Source organism: Myotis yumanensis, unplaced genomic scaffold (genome assembly GCF_028538775.1).
Source record: "Myotis yumanensis isolate MYYU_CA2020_CCGP unplaced genomic scaffold, mMyoYum1.0.hap1 SCAF_12, whole genome shotgun sequence".
Taxonomy (NCBI): domain Eukaryota; kingdom Metazoa; phylum Chordata; class Mammalia; order Chiroptera; family Vespertilionidae; genus Myotis; species Myotis yumanensis.
Window position 1 is genome coordinate 35,990,897 of NW_027223763.1, and position 19,841 is coordinate 36,010,737.

The following is a 19,841-nucleotide window of genomic DNA, read 5'->3' on the forward strand; positions in this document are numbered from 1 at the left end:
GACAGTTAGGTGCACTCTCCCAGAAACCACGTGGGCTCTTCCTTTTCCTAAACCCCTTTACCAGACAGAAAAACAAGTGGTTTGCAGGCTCCTAGGCACTGAGCCAGCTGATGACAGCTACCCTGGTGCAGTGTCACATGAACAACTGGATAATTTCGCCCTAAGGAACTGAAAGAAGACGTGCATCCTCGCCAACGCTTTACATCTCCACGTGAAAGACTACAAACCACTGAAAACAACTGCCCACTTGGGGTCAACACCGTGTGTGGCTCGTACATCCTGGTCTCTCACCGTCCCACCCTATTTTCTGAAAAGAGGTCTAAGCCCTGTGCATCATGCTCACTCACCAGACAGTCAAGCTGAGAGACAGGGCTCTTATTGCCGGGGTGGCTGATGTCCCAGACCTTGACGCAGCCCTTCCCACCCGTGTACACGTGTCTCGTAGGGTTGCTGATGGTCACTGCGCACACCACCTCCCCGTGGTTCAGGGTGTTGATCTGGCGAGCGTGCCGGGGGATGCCGGGTCCGATGAGGGCGTCGGGGGGGAAAGGGACAGGCTGCATCTGCCCGTCTGCCGTCACATGGAAGGAGTATGCTCTAAGGCCGCGGAGGGGAGAAAAGACAGAAAGAAGGGAATGTGAAAGGTGGTACTTAACTGATCAGTGCAATGAGATGAAACATTGAACATTCTCAGCGCTACTTATGATTTGCAAACAAGTCAAATTTACCCAGTACAGTGGAAAGAATATAATTTCCAGAGTCACAGCTAGAACTATAATCACTCCTCAGGTCAACTCTTTACTAGGCGCTGTATGACTTCAGTAGTCACGTAGGGCACTGCCTTCCACTCTGGATGATTCAGAACCTGTGATGAGACTTTGCCTATAGATCACTTCACACCAATCAAGACTTACTGGTTGGAGATCAATAAGCCAAAACTATGGAGCTTAAGGAGGCTCCAGGCCTACACGGTGAGATGGCAAACGTGCCACAAAAGAAAAAAAAAAAAAAGTCCTATAGGACTTGAATAACAAATCCTAGTAATTCTAAATGAAATTAGAACCTGAAAGTGTCCTGTGTGACTGCCCCCAGGCCTACCTGTGGATACCTCTCAGCAGCTCCATCTCCAGTAAAGTACCTGGTTCTCAATGCAGCTTAAGTTAGAGCATCTCCCTCACAGACCTCTCTATTCTGAGGGCACTTAAGTCAGCCGGGGATGAGAGTGGGCTGTTATGCCTCTGGAGGCAGGAGGTGTGGGCGGTGGCGGGGGTGGGGTGTGGGGTTGGGCCTGTCTTGGGGGTATAGAGCCCATTTGAAATGATGCCATTCTGCTTTGCATGGAGCTTCAGAATGTGCTGTTTATGGAAGAAGTTGACCAAAGTCATACCAAGGGAAAGCATCTGTGGGTACACAAAGGACAAGCACTTGGAGCAACTGCAGAGAAGATTTAGAATCAAATTAAAACAGTTTATGGTTCCTTAATGCAAACATCTATAGGACAGCCACATTCATCAAAATTCAGCCCATCACTGAGGGGCCCCATGAGGATGAAGCACGTATGTGGCTATGGAAGATGTGGGGACCAGAGAGGGGGAGAGCTTTCTCTGTCTGTGCAGACCTCAGAACTGTCTGTAGAAGAAAAGCAGCATGTCAGACTTGCTGAGGAGGAAGGAGGGGGGAAGCTAGGAACACAACAGACACAGGTACTTCTCTGGTCAAATCAATAGAACTTGGAGAGACCGTGGATGTGTGACCTGACACAGAGAGGTACTGAGGAGGACTCTAAGGCTTGGAGCCCAGGTGACTAGGTTGACTGCAGTACATTAAAAGGTTTGGTTTTCTTTAACTTGAGGGTCTAGGGGAACCCAAACAACTCAACAAGAAGTTGAGCACTGAGATTCAGGAAGAGAAGTCAGGCTAAAAGATCAGTCTGGTCATCCACAAAGAAGTGACAGTGAAGCTAAGGAGCAGGAAGAATAATCTGGAGCAGAGTATATCATGAGCAGAACAGATGCAGAATCTGAGAGCCTGCTACCTTTAAGGAATCTATAGCAAGAACAACCAGGGAGGCAGATAATCAGGAGAGAAGATGCAATGGAAAGAAAGGGGGAGAAGATGGTTCATTATATGACAACCAAGAGATTCATTCATTCAACACTCATTTCCTGGGTACCCCAGTGTGCCAAGCACTATGCTAACAGGACGGGATACAACAGAAAGAAAAAACCCACGTACCCCTGTTCTCCTGAAGTTAGAGCCTGGGGGTAGGTGGAAGCAGGTGGGTGCAAGGGCAACTTCATTAGTGAGAGATTCACATAAATAAATATTAAAATGTCAGATGGTCAATGCTGTGAACAGTGCTCATACCACGGCTCTCTGGCAACTTGACAAGGTGAGAGGACAGGGAAATGGCAATGGGGCTGCAATCTAGGAATGGGTGTTAACTTCCTCAGCAAGGTTAGTATGAGAAGGAAGAGCATGGAAAACTGAAGAGTAGAGTGAGATACAATGCTTATCATTTAGTCAGAGAATATTTATTAAATGCCTCGGAGCCCCGTTCTAGCAGGTGCTGGAGAATCAGAGTGAGTAAGACAGACAAAGCCCCTATCCACCAGAGCCTACATCTCAGAAGGGAAAAGACATCATATCAGCATATAAATAACCTCAATGGTGGTTTCTCTCTCTCTCTCTCTCTCTCTCTCTCTCTCTCTCTCTCTCTCTCTCTCTCACACACACACACACACACACTTTATTTTCAGATAAAAGAGACTAAAGATGCAGGGAGAGGTCTGAGGTAGTGTTTGAACGAGACCAGAAGGAAGGACACAGGCTTTGCACATGTGAAGGGGAACGTTATGGAAGAGGAGCAGGAAATACAAAGTCCTTGAAGCAGAACCAAGCAAGAAGGCCTAGCCCAGTGGAGAAGGACAAGATGAAGAGAGGCAGGGCCATGTTCACAAGGACTGTGTTAGGTTGTCATGAGGAGTGTGGGCATTATTCTGAGCAGAATGAGAAGTCACTGAATACTCTGTACAGGGGAGTGACATGATTCAGTTAATGTTTTAAAGGATCATTCTGATTGCTGGGTGAAGAGTGAAATGTTAGTGGCAGGATAAAAGAAGGAAAAGTAGCCAGGGGCTAGTGTGGTAATCTAGGGGAGAAGTGGGTAGCTAGGGCTTGGGAGACTGTGAGAAAGCTGGGAATAAATTTGCAATTCAAAAAATTACTCTGGCTGGGTGAAGGTAGATGAAACTGTGTTGGATGGGACATTTGAATTTTGAAGGTGACACAGTGAGGGGTGATGACAAGGTCTTTTTTGTGAGTGTGTGAGTAGGTAACAAAAGTTGAAAAAGGCAGAAACTCACTGGAGGTGACCCGGTCCAAGGCCCAAGATGCAGTTACTGTGGGACTGACCTTGTGAACGAACACCAGGTCACCCAGGATGATGGTGAACTCTGCTGGGAGGGAGACCCTAAGCCAGTGCCAAGACCTTAATAAATTGGAGAAAGTCCCCCAACAAGGTAAAAAAGCAGGTAGAGTCCAAGGGCATGAGCCTGAAAGGCACAGTGTTTTCAGAAAAAAGGTAAGAGTCTGATTCTAGAAGAGATCGGAGAAGCGAGTGGGGATGGAGGACAATGACAACACAACCTTTATCACCCCGCCATGGCCCTGAGGATTGTGGCTATGAAACAGGGCTGCAGTGGAGGGCCCCCATGAGAGAGCCAGGTGTCGGCTCAGGCAAGGAGGGGAAGGTGGTGCTGCCTGTAGAGAAAGGCCGAGATTCTGAGGGATGATGACCAAAAAAAAGGCTAATTGATTTAGCAATTAAGAGGTCATGAAGACTAAATCTTAAAGGCAGGGAAAGAAAGGTTATTCCAAGTTTAGACGGTGTTATACATTCTTAATGATAATTTACTTGAAAAGACATCCCTTCTCTCCTCTCTAGAATCACTAAGTGGTTTTTAAAGAGCTTTGAGAATTTAAATAGTTAAGAAACCAGACATACTATTTCTTTTGAGGTTTTCAAAAGAATTCTTCAATTTAACCACAACCACTCTGTGAACACCTACGATGGTCCTGGAACTCCCTTATTAAGAATTTCAAAAGCCTATATGCATGAAGGACATAATGTGGTCCTCTGTTTGCTACAAGCTTATGTGAGATACTTAAGACTAAAAAAAATAAAATAAAGCTCTAGTACATACTATGTATCAAATTTCAATAAACTCTTTGATGTGTACATTGCAGTAAGTACTGGCATGAGTACTAAAAGCCAAACTTGCTAAAAATCAGAGCTACCCAAGCTTGAAGAACTATTCTTTTTCTATCCAATTAGATGCACCAGGAAGTACACTCCAAGCCACATACTCTGATATGTCATGCTAAGAATACAAAATCAGGCAGGGCACTGGCCTTACCCACAAATGGTTTATCATCTAAGCAGTGTGATGAGAAAAATACAGAAGTGACTGTAATACCAATGTTGCATTGATGTTATAATAGATTCAGTGAATGCTTAGTGATTAAGTGCAAATATATATATGCACTTAATATATATATATATTTATATATATTTGCACTCCTTGGTAACAAGGAGTATGATGGTAGGAGGAATAACACACACTTATTTCAATAATCTAGATGAGAGGTAATGAGGATCCTGAACTAGGAAGGAGAAGAAGGCTAACTCACTAGAAGCAACAGATAGAAGATTCTATAGGACTGAAATTATGAGATGTGAGGAGGGAGCCAATAATAACTGAGTTTCTGACTTCAGGAAAAAAAGAAACAATATTAGTAGTTACTGAAAAATGGGTAAATTGGGAGAGGGATTTTGTGAATAAGATGAATTTGAAGAGGAAGTAATACATACTCATGATGCCTAGCTGAGAAGACCAGCAAATACCTAGAAACACAGGGCTGGAGGGAGAGGGTGCGGGGAGCCAGAGAAATATATAGTGACCAGCCGTGCACACAGGCAGATGAAGCTACTAAGAGCTAAGAATGGATCTCTAAAGCAGATGGTGAAGAGAACATAGGAAGTTTGAACTTTCTGACAGAACTGTACTTCAAACAATCAACGAATCTGCAAATCATTCTTTTTTTAAAAAAGCTCATTACAATTATTTTATTTGGATCATCACCTTTTGATGAAATCCCAGCTTAAAGAAGGTCCTTGGCCTTCCCACAATCCACCTCCTTTTCCCTCTCTAAGAGGCCCAATTCTGTAATGTTACATTCTCCCTTCTCATACTTTGCAACACCTTCTCCAATTTTTCAATGTTTCAAGACTGAACTAGACCTTGAATTCACAATTAAAGGTCTGGCTGTCATACTTTATAAAGTATGATAGAAAAGTAGGTTCTGTAAGTAGCATATGAACTTACTAATAGGTTAGCCAGTCAACAAACACTTAAGGATTTACCATGTTTCAAGCATTGTTCCTATTTTGAAAAATCTTGCTTTATTCAAAAAATGAAAACCAAAAAAAAAAAACCAGCATGAAAAGACTTCTGAATTGTGAGCAGCCTAAACCCCATAAACCTGAGGTCTTTGTTATGGCTGAATTCACATGCCATAGCCTATAATACAATTAGTACCATGGCTTTAATCGAATAGTTTCACACTATTTATAGAAGCCTCATTTAAGCAGAGTTGAGAGAGAAAGTCCATTTTGGCTTATGTTGAAATTAAACTATGTTGTCATTCCAATTACATACTGAGTGGAACTGAGTGGAACCCTTGCTAATTCACCAGAAGAGACGAGAGCACCCAATGTGAATTATCAAATAAATGCTATTTTATTCATTAGTTTAGAACATGCATTTAATTATAATTTTTTTATAATACCTAGCAATTCATTTTGTAAAACTAATTAGGACAGAGATGCTCAACTCTTAAAGTCTTTCTGGGGAAAGGCAGTTACTCTGTGTGTGTGTGTGTGTGTGTGTGTGTGTGTGTGTGTGTGTATGTGTGGGGTGGGGAGACCTTAGGTGATTTATTCTGTTTTACTAGTGTCCTGGTGCACGGATCCGTGCACATCGAAAGGAAATTAATTAGAATATTTTAATAGCGCTATTCGCCCTTTCTCTATAATAGAAGTGTCAACCAAATTCACAATCAACAATAACAGACTAAAACACACGCATGTGCGATTGGTGCCAGTGAGAGCTTTAAATGTATCTTGCAAGCGCGAGTCAGCTTAGTCTTTTATATATATAGATAAACTTGCTTAATTAGACCTGCTTTCTGATTTAGCTAAACTTCTTCCAGCCCAGTGAAGCACCCCAACTTCTCTTTCAGGCAATTGTCAGCAACACAGCAGTAAATATCAACATGAAGCAGATTACTGTAGATCACACAGGGAGAACAAAGGGTAAAATATTTAATTGCAGCAGTGTTTGACTATATTCTGTGCAGTGAGAAAACCTGAAGTCATTTTCAAGTTCCACCATTTCTTACTTCTTTTTAGTAGGGTCACTTTTCTAAGCTTTCTAAATCTCCATTTTCCAGCTAATGAAAATAGGATTCCATCAAGTCCCCTGTCTACCTACTCCAGGACTTCTGTAAGGATCAAATGAGATGAGGCATGGGAAACGCTTCACAGACATTTGGTTAAAGAGTAAAATGTTTCCACCTGGCTATAAAGCAAGCAAGTTGTGTTCCTGGGCTGAAGAAACTGCAAGGAGGCTAATCGCTAGGGAGAGGAAGCCAGGCACTGCTACATGGTGTCATTACCTAGACGGACACTTAGCATATTAGCCTTTTATATATATAGATGTTCTAGCACAAAATATAGTTTTTCTGTTGAAAAGTATGCACAACACAAAGTTTCACAATTTTGTATCTTATAATCTAAAGAGTCACATAATCATTATAATCATTTCTTCTGTAAACATCTATAATAAAAGTATATTATCTCTATATGTGTAAATGAATGTGAATTTACGCCTTGATGCTGTTATAGAAAGACATAGCAATAACAGGAATGCGGAGTTTAATGTACTCAATCTAAACTTCTTTGGCCATTTCTGCACCCTACAATATGAGGTTGAAAAACTGGTAAAACCCTGGGGCAAAGTTAAACAGAAAATAATACTGCAGTTGAGTGAATAGCTACTGTGTATCAAACATGGTACTAAACATGTAACATATGTTCTTATTTCATCCTCACATCCTCCTTGTTTGGTGATGCAAGCCCTAGTTTACAGATAAGCCAACTGAAGCTCACAAAGTTAAGAAACTGAATGAAGTCACTCTCTTCACAGTTGTCAATTGGCAGAGTCAGAATCGAACTTGCATCTGCCTCACTCCAGAACCCATACTCTGAGGACCATCCCACATTCTCTTTGGGATTCCTGGTATCATCTGCCAATTACATTAGTTGTGACTCTTATCACTCCTAGGAACAAAATTTCTCAACCATCCTCCACCCTTCTAAAAGGCTTTCACAATGTTTATAATACTGGGAGTCAAGACTGGGGGAAGGAAGGGAGCCTCTGGGCAGCAGCTGAGAGAAGCACCACCTCATCTGCTCTGGTGGTTTTACTATAGCTGTGGGTGCAACTGCTGTTTAAGCAGTGACTACAGAACCTGAACACGGGACGATGCCTCTTCCCTAAGGGACCCCTCCATCCCCATAGCTTCATATAGAACTCATAGGTATTTGAGTTATTTGATTAATCCCTTGACCTTGTTATTTAATCACTGCTTGCAATAGACCAAACTTTTCACCCTCAAATACATCAGAGTTCTTGATCAACAAGACTTGTCAGTAAACAACTATTTCCAGAACACACATAAGTACACAGAATTTTATGATAATTGATTATACCTTCAACTCTCAAGGAACTTGAAGTCTAATTTGTCTTGCCTCCCTTATTAATCAAATATTTACTGAGCAACTTGACTACAGAGCCAGCACGTGTCTGATCCAACAGAAAAGCGTCTGTAAAGCAGTAAGTTACAGAAGGAAGAACCAAGAGTTTGATGTATCAGGTGGAAAGTGAAGAAAAGGATTACGGTCAGGAATGATTAACACTGAGGGGCAGGCAACTTGGGGAGAGAAAGAGAACACATAGGAAACAAAAATGTGACCAGTCCCTGAGTGTATACTTAGTAAATAACTAAGCAATGGGAGGTCAGAAAAGGGAGAGATTGGCACATATTTTCTTCTATCCATCCATCCATCCATCCATCCAATAGGTATAAATTGTGATCAACAACTATGAACCAGGTACCATTCTAGGCACTTCTGTAACTGAACAGCCAAGAGCTCTTCTGCTCTGTTATCATGTAACTTACATTCAAGTGGGGAGAGACAGATAATGGCTATAGGCAAGTATGAAAAAGGCAAGGAACAGTAAAGAAGGATGGGGAGAAAAGGCAAGGAGGATGCTATTTTAGATAGGGTTGTTAGGGCTGAACACTCAAAGTGACATCTTAGTATAGACCCGAAGTGAGACAATAGGCCACAGAAGACCTGAATGTGCATGAAGGACCAGAGAAAGCAAATGTCCCAAGGTAGGCAAGCCAGTAGGGAAGCCTCTGTGCGAAGGGGATTCAGCTGCTACTAAGGGCCAAGTTATGAAAGCAGAGGGCAGGTGAGAAAGCAGTAGTGATTGGGGAAGCAGCATTTTTATGGTGTGTAAAGGTGACAGACAGGATGCCAGTGGAAAGAGCAATGAGGATAGAAAACACATGTGACTAATAAGGTAGGGAGGGCCTGAGGGGACGCTTCCCAAAAGAGAGGAAGGAGAGAGGAAGCGAGCTGAGATTTTAAAGGAAAAGCCAGTGTTATTTTATAGTAAATGCTTTGTATCTGGAAAGATGAAGCCAAATAGCAGAGACCTGTCTACGGTTATATTAACTGAAAGTTACACTGGATTGAAATGAAGGATGTGGAATGAGATATGGCAAGATCGGAATGTTCAAGAAGAGGCTGGAACAATGATGTGTACAGGTTTCGCATTCATGACTCAAGGGGGCTGTGAATACAGGGACTCCAAATACCCAGCTCCCAAGACAAGAAGCCAGCTGACAACAGAGCAAGCCACCTTTTCCGGAAACACAATTGAGCATAAAACCACACTTCTTTCTTTTCAGCCGTTAAAGTCTGGCATGTCTTTTCCCAACATGCTCAAATTTTGAGCATCCAGGTTTACATATGAGACTTTTTTTTTAAGGCAACAAAAGAATTGCCTCGAAAACAGTAACAGACGTAGAGAAAACCTGATTGCTGGAGATGCCTCAGCAATTTGCATTTTCATATTAGCAGCTCAAGATTTTAAACTGAAAACACAAACCCCACCTCATTACCTCTTTCCTTATGCTAAGAGAAAATGGAAAATTCTTTGCACAGAAAAAAATGCAAGCCGTGGGAACTGCCCTACACTGTCTAGCAGTGCCCAAAGTTTAAAGGGCCAGCAGAGCCCAGGGCCTGGCGCATGGTGAGGTGGGGGACAAAGATACTCACGGTTTTCCTCCTGGAATGCCTGTCAGGTTTGGAGGTATTGCTGGCACACGCATGTGATGGTGTGGATCAAATCCAACCTACATTTTTTTTTTGCAAGAAAAATAATAAAAACAGACAGTTACATTTACTCATTTCATCTTAATATCTTTTCTAAAACCTGGGAGAACAGATTCTTTAAAAATAACATTTTAGAAACATATATGGAATTATCTATTTATTGATGAAATGATGGGATGTGTATGATTTCAAGGTAACATAATTGGGAGTGGCATATACTTAAAAATATACTGCTAATTATTCATGCTTATGAAAGAAAGGAAGCACTCACAAAATTATTAAACTACTTGCTGTACTTTGGTACATTTAAAAAATTTTTAAATGGAATACAAATTAAAAAAAGAAATTCCCTCACAAGAGAAAATGGATCTCATGATATAATTACATATAGTTTAATTTATAAATATACACTATAAATAACTCAAATTATACAGACTGCATTAAAAGAACATGCATGAACAATCCTCTGTGCTCTGAAATGTTTATTTTGTAAAAAACCCTCAGACGTACCACTGGTGATCTCCCATAGGCAGCGGCTGCGGCGGCGGCGGCAGCAGCAGCACTCATCTGCGGGGAGATGTTGTGCAGCCCTGCATAGGCGGCTCCAGGGCTCGTCAGCTCCCCATTCATCCCAGCATGGGGCACGATCCCAAACGGGGTTGGATATGGACAAGGAACTGCCATTGGGGTCCTTAGGCTTGAAGCTACAGGCAAGGACGGAGGAGGAAAGAGAAAAACAAAGAACACAGGTAACAATAATGAAGACATTCTTATATACATTAAAAATAGGTTCAATGATTCAAATAAGCTTATTTTTATATTCTCAAAAGTCATTCAGGCCTTCATCAGAGTTCGTTCATTCACTCTATTTTACTAAACATCTACTATGTGCCAGACATAGTAGGTACATCATGCCTGGTTGGGTTAAATAACTTAGTCAAACAGCCAATAAATGCTGGTTATTAATACTCTTAAAGAACTGTACTCTTTAAACTGCTTTAATTTCTGTAAAAAACAAGCAACATATAAATATGGAGAAAACTTTTTTTTTACTAACCCAAGGGGTCGACACCTGGTGGTTTTCCAGGTACAGGCCTCAATCCAGGAGTGGAATTACTGCCTGGGGTGGGTGCATCGGTTCGTGGAGTAGGGGTATTGGACTTTGAAACAGGAGTAGTAGATTTTTCATTCTAACAAGAGATGCAATAAGATACACTGGTAATGAGAACAAAGTTTTAAGAATGATGTTTTACATTTTAAAAGGTAAAGAAAAAAGAAAAACAGGAAAAGGTTCTTCAGTTTGGGCCTTTATTTTCATTAATTAAAGAAAGCTAAAAAGAGTCCCCCGAGACCACAAAACCAATGTTCAGGAGAACATACAAGGAAGCTGAATTTACTAGAGTAAAGTAGACCACTTCCAGAAAACCGATGAGTGTCCTATGGAGGCGGACAGGTCATGCGTTCTATGACCGCCACTTGCTGGTGGCTTTAATATTGAATGGTTTGAGTTGGGCTCCTGGTGGACAGTTTAAGTCACTGGGACTTCCGGGTTAACAGATCCCATTAGAAAAGATCCAAGCCTGAATCATCATACAGATCAGCACAGAGGAGTTGCCATTACGAAAAGGCAAAAAGGCCCGAGAAACAAACAAAAAAATTAATCTAGCGCCCTAACCGGTTTGGCTCAGCGGATAGAGCGTCGGCCTGGGGACTGAAGGGTCCCAGGTTCAATTCCAGTCAAGGGCATGTACCCGGGTTGCGGGCACATCCCCAGTAGGGGGCGTGCAAGAGGCAGCTGAATCGATGATTCTCTCATCAATGTTTCTAACTATCTCTCTCCCTCTCCCTTCCTCTCTGTAAAAAATCAATAAAATATATTTTTAAAAAAAATTAATCTAGCTCTCGGTCAGACATACTCCATTAATTTGCAGAAAAACTGATGAATTTTCTTTCTTTTAGCAGTGATTTCAAAAAGTTACTTAAAAACTAAATTTGTATTTTTGTTGTTGTTGTTAATGTTATGTTACAAGGAAATAACAGGTGAGGAAAAAGGAGGGCGCCACAAAAAACAAAATTAACTGCATAGCCACAGAAGGGGTTATGAGGAGATCACCCTGACTTGCGAGCAGTTACATTTGCATTTCTGATTTGTAGTGAGTGTCAAGGTGGATTTTTTAAAATGAGAGAATATTTTTTAGATAGAAAAAGAAAATTACTGCAGTCATATATAGCGTGGTAATTCAACCAAAACTAGCAACAAAATCACATCCATGCCAAAAACTAAATTTACCATAAACCACAGGTGACAAAACTATATCTGTGACCCCAGCGTGCATTTCTCCATCTTCACTAAGACATGTTTTACTCAATGTCCCCACCTCCCCCTCTCGCCTGGCAGAAAGACTCACAAGACAAACATCCATCACTGACAAGTCGGTAAACCCATCTGTTCCAAAAATGCTTGTCAATTAAACTTGAATGCTGAACATATACATACATTTGGAAATAAATGTCCTATAGAAAAATGTGAAAAGAAAAAAAAGGTCAAACCCAACCATCCTGAAACAGCAATACTGAGAAAGATGGTGAACTGCTTACAAGGCTAAGTTCTTTGGATTTGGAGGAAGGAGTACTGCTGGAGGATGCAATTGAGGCTGGGCTGATGGGGGCATCTTTCTTGAGCAGGCGAGTCTTGTCCAGGCCATTCTCTCTGGGGGAATGTGCTGGGCTCCCTCGAGGGGAAGACGGATCCTACAAAGTAACATCTCGGGTATTAATGCAGCATGGAACATTCACAATGCTGAGTACGTGGGTGTGGACGTTTCTAACTGTTATGTATTTAATAGCTTAGAAGCGCAAAATGTTCTGGAATAGGTAAGAGTCACCGAATCACTGAAGAAAATATTCAGTATCGAGGTCAAAGAAAATACTACAAATTTATAGTATTTATTTAAAACAAAAATCCAAACTCTAAAAATTGGCAAGTCACTTGTCAATAAGATCTATAGGCTAATGCAGAGGTCTGGTGTGCATTTGTGGTGGTAGCAAAACACACTTGCACATCATAGAAAATCGCAATAACAAAGATTGGTACCATAGAAAGTCAGTATTACACAAATTTTCCACGTAACTATAAAGCAGGTCCTTTTAGAAATTAAGAAAACATTGTGGATACCAATTTTTAGGACACTAGTCATTGTTAAAGCTGGGTAAAAATAGGAAGTTAAACGAGCCGTAAACATACCTCATTGGAGACGTCAACCACCAAGTTGTCATCACTCTTCTCACCATCGCTGTCCTGTATTGACAAGTGACAAGTATTATCTCCTCCCCCAGTTTTTTTTTTTGTTTTTTTTTAAAAACAATCACAAAAGTTAAGACCAGACTAACTGGTCATGTCTTATAAAAATGAACTGTACCAAACGATCAAACGATGCTAAACACTCTACAGTGTACTATGTCCTTTAATCCTCATGCTGGAAGCTCTGAGGTAGGTAATATGATGATTCCATTCTACAGTTTGAAAAATTGAAGCTTATAGCTTCCTTGTTACCCTATAGTATCAGCAGCAAACTGGCACACCCACACTGAATCTGCCTACACATGGGTGTGATGTGTTTGTTCCGTTAGTGTTTTTTTAAAACCCGGGTATAAGTAGCCATAATTTTAAAATTGGCAGTTTTCACATGAAAATCCTCATTTTCAGCCTACACTCCCCACCCCACCCCCGGTCCGCCCTTCAGGCCTGCAGTCCTGCTAGGCATCATCACAGGAGGTAGAGTGGGGACTGCTTGCCTCCATCCCCATCCCATCCAGCTTGCTCCCTTTACTACGCGACCTAAAGAACCAGTCACTGAAGAAAAATGAGTGTCAACCAACACCAGGGACATACTGGATGTCTCTGCAAGTCCGAGACCATAGGCTTTCTGTACTCCTCAGCACAGGAGGTCATCTAAACATTGTAACAGGTTTCCTATGATTTTGTATTTTTCTTTCACATTTCTAGCTGACCACAAAAAATTCAGCCACCTGGAAATATATGGAGGGAAACAAATACATCTATAGAAATAATAATATAGAACACACAAGTTTTCTATTAGTTGCCAGATAAAGCACTCTGTTCTCGTCACATACATGTGTGCACTACAGGACTTCGGGCTAATCAGTTAAGACAAAACTTTGACTGCAATAAATTTTCCTCCTTCCTAGGATGTTGTTATCCTGTATTCTAGTTTTGGCTGGTAACAGTTAAAGGATAACATGGCTACTGATAAAAAGCAAGGTAAACTGGCCTCCCCCAAAGCAAAGGTGAATGAACCTACATAACGAGCTGCAATTTCCTTTTCTTCAGTTTTCTGCTTTTTGCTATCAGAGGAGTAGTCTGTGGAGTTTCTGTGCTTCTCAGCACCTCGGAAACTGGCTGACGGAGATACTGAAGAGCTCTGAAATCAGAAAGGGAAGCAAGGTTGAGAGACTATCAGCCATTTAACAGTGTGTTGTTGTTTTTTTAATTTTATTTTTTCCTTTATTGATTAAGGTATTACATATGTGTCCTTATCCCCCCGGCTCGTGCCCTCACCCCACTAGCGTCTGTGTCCATTGGGTATTGCTTATATGCATGCATACAAGTCCTTTATCATTTTGAGACTTTATCTCCTTTTTGTTCATTAGTACACACTTGCAAAGCTGGTACCACGAAATAGGAGAGAGAAGGAAGTGAAAAAGAAAAGAGATATAGAGAGAAAAACAAGGAGAAAAAGAAGAAAGAGAAGAGGAGCAGGAAAAAAGGAAAGAACAAGACAGAATCAGAGATGAGACAGAGGGAGCAGAGGAATAAAAGGGAGGCAGGGAATAGCGCAAACTCCAAAGACAGAGAATGGCTTTGTCTAAATGAGTTGCTAATATTAAACTATTAAAGGAGCTTTAGAGAACTGAGAAAGGAGGCAAATACAAGAGAAAAAGTAAGGAAGAAGAGGCAGGCTTCTTTTTTTGAAGTTGGCTGGTTAATGGGAAGTCAGTATTTTAAGGCTCTACAGAGAAACTGAATAATTAAGAGGTCAACTTGAGAGATAATTAGTAGTTCCTCAATGAGAAAAAGAGGAGAGGTACTCTTTGGGGATTTAAGCATCCTAATATGATGATCATGTGCACAATTTACAGAATTTTGCTTCATCCCACACCTTAAGGGCTTGGGAGATGCAGTGACAGATTAAAACAAAACAATAAAACCTACACCTACAAAAATACACTTTATTCCTTTCTGACTCCTGGAGCTAGTATAACCCCACTCTTTTTTCTCTCTGGAATCCCAGGTACCCCATTAGGCCCAGGGAGTGGAGGAAGGTGGTCCCTCCTTCGGGATCAAGGTCAGGGGCAAACTGTATGAGCTCATGTCACCTCTGTCATCTCTGCTCTTTCAAAGAGCTCTTAACCTGAGGAGTTCCATACACAGAAAACAAATACCACAGACAAGATCTGAAGCACAGCGAATGAATGAGTCTGTCTGCCATTAAGGCCAAGTGGTTACTGGGCACATCTAGATGGTTTGAGAGCTTAAACCCATAGATGAAGAAGTAAAGAAAGCATTGATAAAAACTGGAACTAACCTTAAGAGCTAAATGGCTAGTGGCTCAGTTTCAGAAAGACCAAACGGAAGCTCTCCATAAAGGTGAGGTGTAAGAGAAGGCTCAGGGCTGAGTGCAGGGCTAACCAGCTGAGTGAGGACTGAAAACGCCTGAGAAGCCAGTCCCTTGGTAGGCACCAGCGCAAGACTCCAAGTGCTAAATTAGCCCAACCTGAGGTCGCAAAGGGCTGATTTAAAGGGCAAGAATACTTGAAGATAAGAACAATAGTTCTAGGAAGAACAAAGAATCACCACAAGAATATCCTTGCCTGGCATCCAAATCAGTTCAGAAAATTGTTCAGTGAAGGTCTTCTATAAAATTAACTCCTTAGCAAAATAGCAGACATTTGTTGTAGCAAAATCTTTACCGACACAACTCCTAGGGCGATGGAAAGTAAGGAGAAAATAAACAAATGGGACTACATCAAAATAAAAAGCTTCTGCACAGCAAAAGAGACCATCAACAAAACAAGAAAGCCCACTGCATGGGAGAACATATTTGCCAATGTTATCTCTGATAAGGATTTAATCTCCACAATTTATAGGGAACTCATACAACTTAAGAAAAGGAAGATAAACAATCCAATCAAAAAATGGGCAAAGGACCTAAACAGACACTTTTTGAAAGAGGACATACAGAAGGCCAAGAGACATATGAAAACATGTTCAAAGTCACTAATCATCCTAGAGATGCAAATCAAAACAACCATGAAGTACCATCTCACACCTGTTAGAATGGCTGTCATCAACAAATCAACAAAGGACAAGTGCTGGAGAGGATACTGAGAAAAAGGAACCCTCTTGCACTGCTGGTGGGAATGCAGATTGGTGAAGCCGCTGTGGAAAACAGTATGGCGTTTCCTCAAAAAATTAAAAATGGAACTGCCACTTGACCCAGTAATATCACTTCTAGGTATATATCCCAAGAAAACAGAAACACCAATCAGAAAGGATATATGCAGCACTATGTTCATAGCAGCACGATTAACAATAGCTAAGATTTGGAAACAGGCCTAAATTGCCCTACAGCAGATGAGTGAATTAGAAAATTGTGGTACATCTACACAATGGAATACTATGATGCTGTAAAAAAGAAGGAATTCTTACCATTTGCAACACCACATGGATGGAACTGGAGAGCATTATGCTAAGCGAAATAAGCCAGTCAGAGAAAGATAAATATCACATGATCTCACTCATTTATGGAATATAATGAACATCATAAACTGATGAACAGAAATAGATACAGAAACAAAGAAGCATCGAACAGACTGTCAAACTACAGCGGGAAGGCAGGGAAGGGTTGGGGAGGGGTGGCGTAAGAGATCAACCAAAGGACTCGTATGCATGCATATAAGGATAACCAATGGACACAGAAAATGGGGGGGGGGGGGGCAAGGTGTAAGGGCATGTGAGGGGGAGGGGGATAGAGGAGGCTGGAGGGAGGTCAATGGGGGAAAAAGGAGACATGCGTACTACTATTTGTAATACTTTAAACAAACAAATAAATAAATAAAAATAATAAAATCAACTCCTGTACTTTTTTTCCTTTATCTTAGTTTGCTAGTAATAATGAAAACATATAAAGATACACAAAATTTCCAAGGACATTTTAACTAACTATGGAAGGCAGTGTGATAACCAGAACTTTGGGCTCTATATTCTGTTTTACTTCCATTGTACCATGATGCCACATGCTCCTTTCTGGCTAAACTTTCAAGCATGTTGTTAGAGGAAAACCAATAAACTTTTTCCTCACCCGGGCTGGTGTAGCTACCATGAGATCACCCCCTAGTGGTCATCTGTAGTGATGACAACTCCACCACCAGCTCCAAAGGCAGGGATATAAGGTGGGAGTAGAGGAGAACCATCAGAATGACCAGTGAGTGGGTTCCACTGATAGGGGCTGGATATTTCTAAATTCTTCCTTCCTGTACCAATTCCTCTCAAGGTTTTTTATGAATACTCTTCATGCATGCACCAAAACCTGTAATTATCCATATCAAATGTTCATCCTTAAGCTTAGTGGCAGAAAAGATGGCAGGCATTATTTAGTAAGGAGGAAGACTAAAACATTAGAAGCCAAACGGTTTTAAAAGTGGACTGCTTCTTGACGATCATATATCTCCACTGAGTCCTCCATCCCAAGATATAAGACTTGGTTCAATGCTTCTGCTTTGCTTTCACACCATGGCCCAATGAACTCAGGTTTTTATGACCATCGCTCCACTGAAATCATGCACAAAACCATCATCTGTGAGTTACCACAGTTAATGCCAGAGCCCCTTATCTAGCTCCTCCCCTCTCCGGTCTATCCTCTACATTTCTGAGACTCATACTTTCCAGATATTCAACAAACTGAATCCCTAAAAAATCAACAAGTGGTTTCCCACCATCCAAATTTCTGAGTAGAGTTTCTTTTCTAAAGGCCTTCACTTCTTGCTCTGATGCAGAGTCCTGGCTTCTCTCAGCATTATGAGCTTATCTAGTATTGTTCCCCCATTCTCCGTCTATTTATATTGCATCTGTAGCCTTTTTGCCAGGCTCCCGAGAATGCCCTTTCCCTCAACATCTTTTGAAATTTCCTCATTCTTAAGAACCAGCTCTACTATCACTTTTCAAAACTCCTTCAGACACTGGTAGGTAGAATTACTCACTCATTCCTCTGTCCCCTTAACATTTTGTTCACCCAAGGAACAGAGCCCTGATATTCAATTTATGGCTATTTGTTTGCAAGGCCACTTCCCACTCCAGCTGTAGGATCCTGGGGGCAGGGGAACCCGGCATAGGGAGCGGCACAGAACTGCCCAGAAATGTTGTTGAACATAAATGACAAAACATCCCCTCTGCATTCCTTAAAATCTTAATCCCAAATTCCTATGATACATTTTCCTTCAGATTGGCCTCTAGGCTGAACAATTCCACGGGAAACCATTCGCTACAATAAGATCTGAGTAGTGATGCCCCTTGGAACTGGCAATATGGAATGTCTGTCTCTTCTTCACCTTTACTCCTTCTACAATCGATTTTAGCCAAAAGACCGAGAAGTGATAACCTACGTCTAAATACCTTAGTCCTACTAATTTGATATTTTAAAAAAATTAATGTACATGTGTATGATTAATAACTATCTGATTATTTTGATTCTGATATACTTTATTAAAAGTTATTTCCATTCTATCCAAAAGGACAAATTGATTTGTAAATAATGATTAAGTACTTTCTTAAAAATTAATACTAAATGATAATGCTTATTTAGATTTTTATGCTTATTTATTGGCACACATATACAAAGAGCAATATTTTATTTGTGAATTTTACTGTAGATCAGAGGTACAGGTTGGAGTTTCCTGGTAGAACAATAAAGTAGTTAATTATCACTAGCATTTAAAGGTTAAGCTGAACAATGGGCACTGGGGCAATAAGCGATGTTTAATAGCATGATTGCTCTGGAATCAAATTGGACTTGCATGGACTCTCATGAATCTTACAAATCCACCATTCTGCCACTGAAGACCACCTCGGTCTTTGCTAGGCACGTGAACAGGAGGGATTAAATAAATGCCGACAAAACAGCGTCTCACTTTTACAAGAAACGCTTACATTAATTTCTTTATTCTGATTTTAAAAGCTTAGCTATTTCCCTCTCTTACTACATAAGAAACTACTGGAGCTGCATCATGATTCTCTAAAAATCTATACATCTAGAAACATTAAACATAAATATTTTCTTACTACAGTTTGATCATATAAATATACTAGCAAATTTGTTATGAACAGAAAGCCTGTGGCCAATCTAAAGAGGGCAAAATACCTTAAATGTGAGTATTTAGTAAAAAGCTCTGAAAAATAAAACAATCATCTAGAATTAACTTTTAATAAAGCTCTGTATTTTTAAAAAATGAACACTTCTATTGGAATATTAAAAAGAAGAAGATAGAGGTTTAATGAAAGAAAAAGAGGAGGGAAATAAACAAGGAGAAACTAAGGAAAATAATTTATAAGCCTTATTCTACGGAAAATTCTAATTGCTTTGTTAGTAAGAGATAAGCTTTAAAGACAGTTATAAGTAACATTACAAATTATGTTTATCTCAAAATGAGAAAAATTATAGATCCTAGTTTGAAATCCAACCTAGACTTAGTAAGACTGTTTGACAAGTCAGCTGGAAAAAGTGATACCTCCAGCAATCTAAAGAGATGACTCGCCCCTTCACTTTATTCCTCTGCCACCTCAGGATCAAAGATGGCCTTGTATAAGAAAGAGTTCTATAAAAACGATTACCCCTAGAAAAGGTAGTATTGTTATAATTAGCTAATTTTAATAACAGGTAGCCCAGACTTTACTAGCAGGCAAGAGCATCTCTCTGAGTCAGACTCCCTGGGTTTGAGTCTAGAATTTTCCACTTAATAGGTGTGTAGCCTTGGGGATGCTGCTCAGTTTCAACCCGTCTGTGGTCAACAACACCCCACCCACTTCCTCAACTGCAGTGCTTGGAGAACTAAGTGAAAGAATCCACATAAGGTACAAGGCACAGTCCCAGGCAGACAACTGAGCCCTCTACAATAGCAACTCAGCACTACTGTGGACTGCACTCTATTTACTATAGAGCTGGTGTGGATCTTCTATTTTAAGCCTCACATAAGGACTATTCTAGGTATTTGTGTAGCACTACCCCTTCAGCAT

The 19,841-nt window shown here is 40.7% G+C and overlaps 1 protein-coding gene across 5 annotated transcripts in view; it reads right to left on the reverse strand.

Moving 5' to 3' along the window:
- LOC139021165 (transducin-like enhancer protein 4) overlaps positions 1–19,841 on the reverse strand; it is a 146,530-nt gene that overhangs the window by 8,411 nt on the left and 118,278 nt on the right. For 4 of the 5 annotated variants that reach the window (XM_070431453.1, XM_070431456.1, XM_070431452.1 and 1 more), the window contains 7 exons: positions 13,855–13,974; positions 12,777–12,830; positions 12,131–12,283; positions 10,590–10,722; positions 10,043–10,236; positions 9,476–9,552; positions 348–597 (listed from right to left, as the gene is read on the reverse strand). In XM_070431453.1, the coding sequence (XP_070287554.1) occupies positions 348–597; positions 9,476–9,552; positions 10,043–10,236; positions 10,590–10,722; positions 12,131–12,283; positions 12,777–12,830; positions 13,855–13,974 (981 nt within the window). The remainder of the gene's footprint in view (positions 1–347; positions 598–9,475; positions 9,553–10,042; positions 10,237–10,589; positions 10,723–12,130; positions 12,284–12,776; positions 12,831–13,854; positions 13,975–19,841) is intronic. The other variant, XM_070431455.1, reaches the window with a different exon arrangement.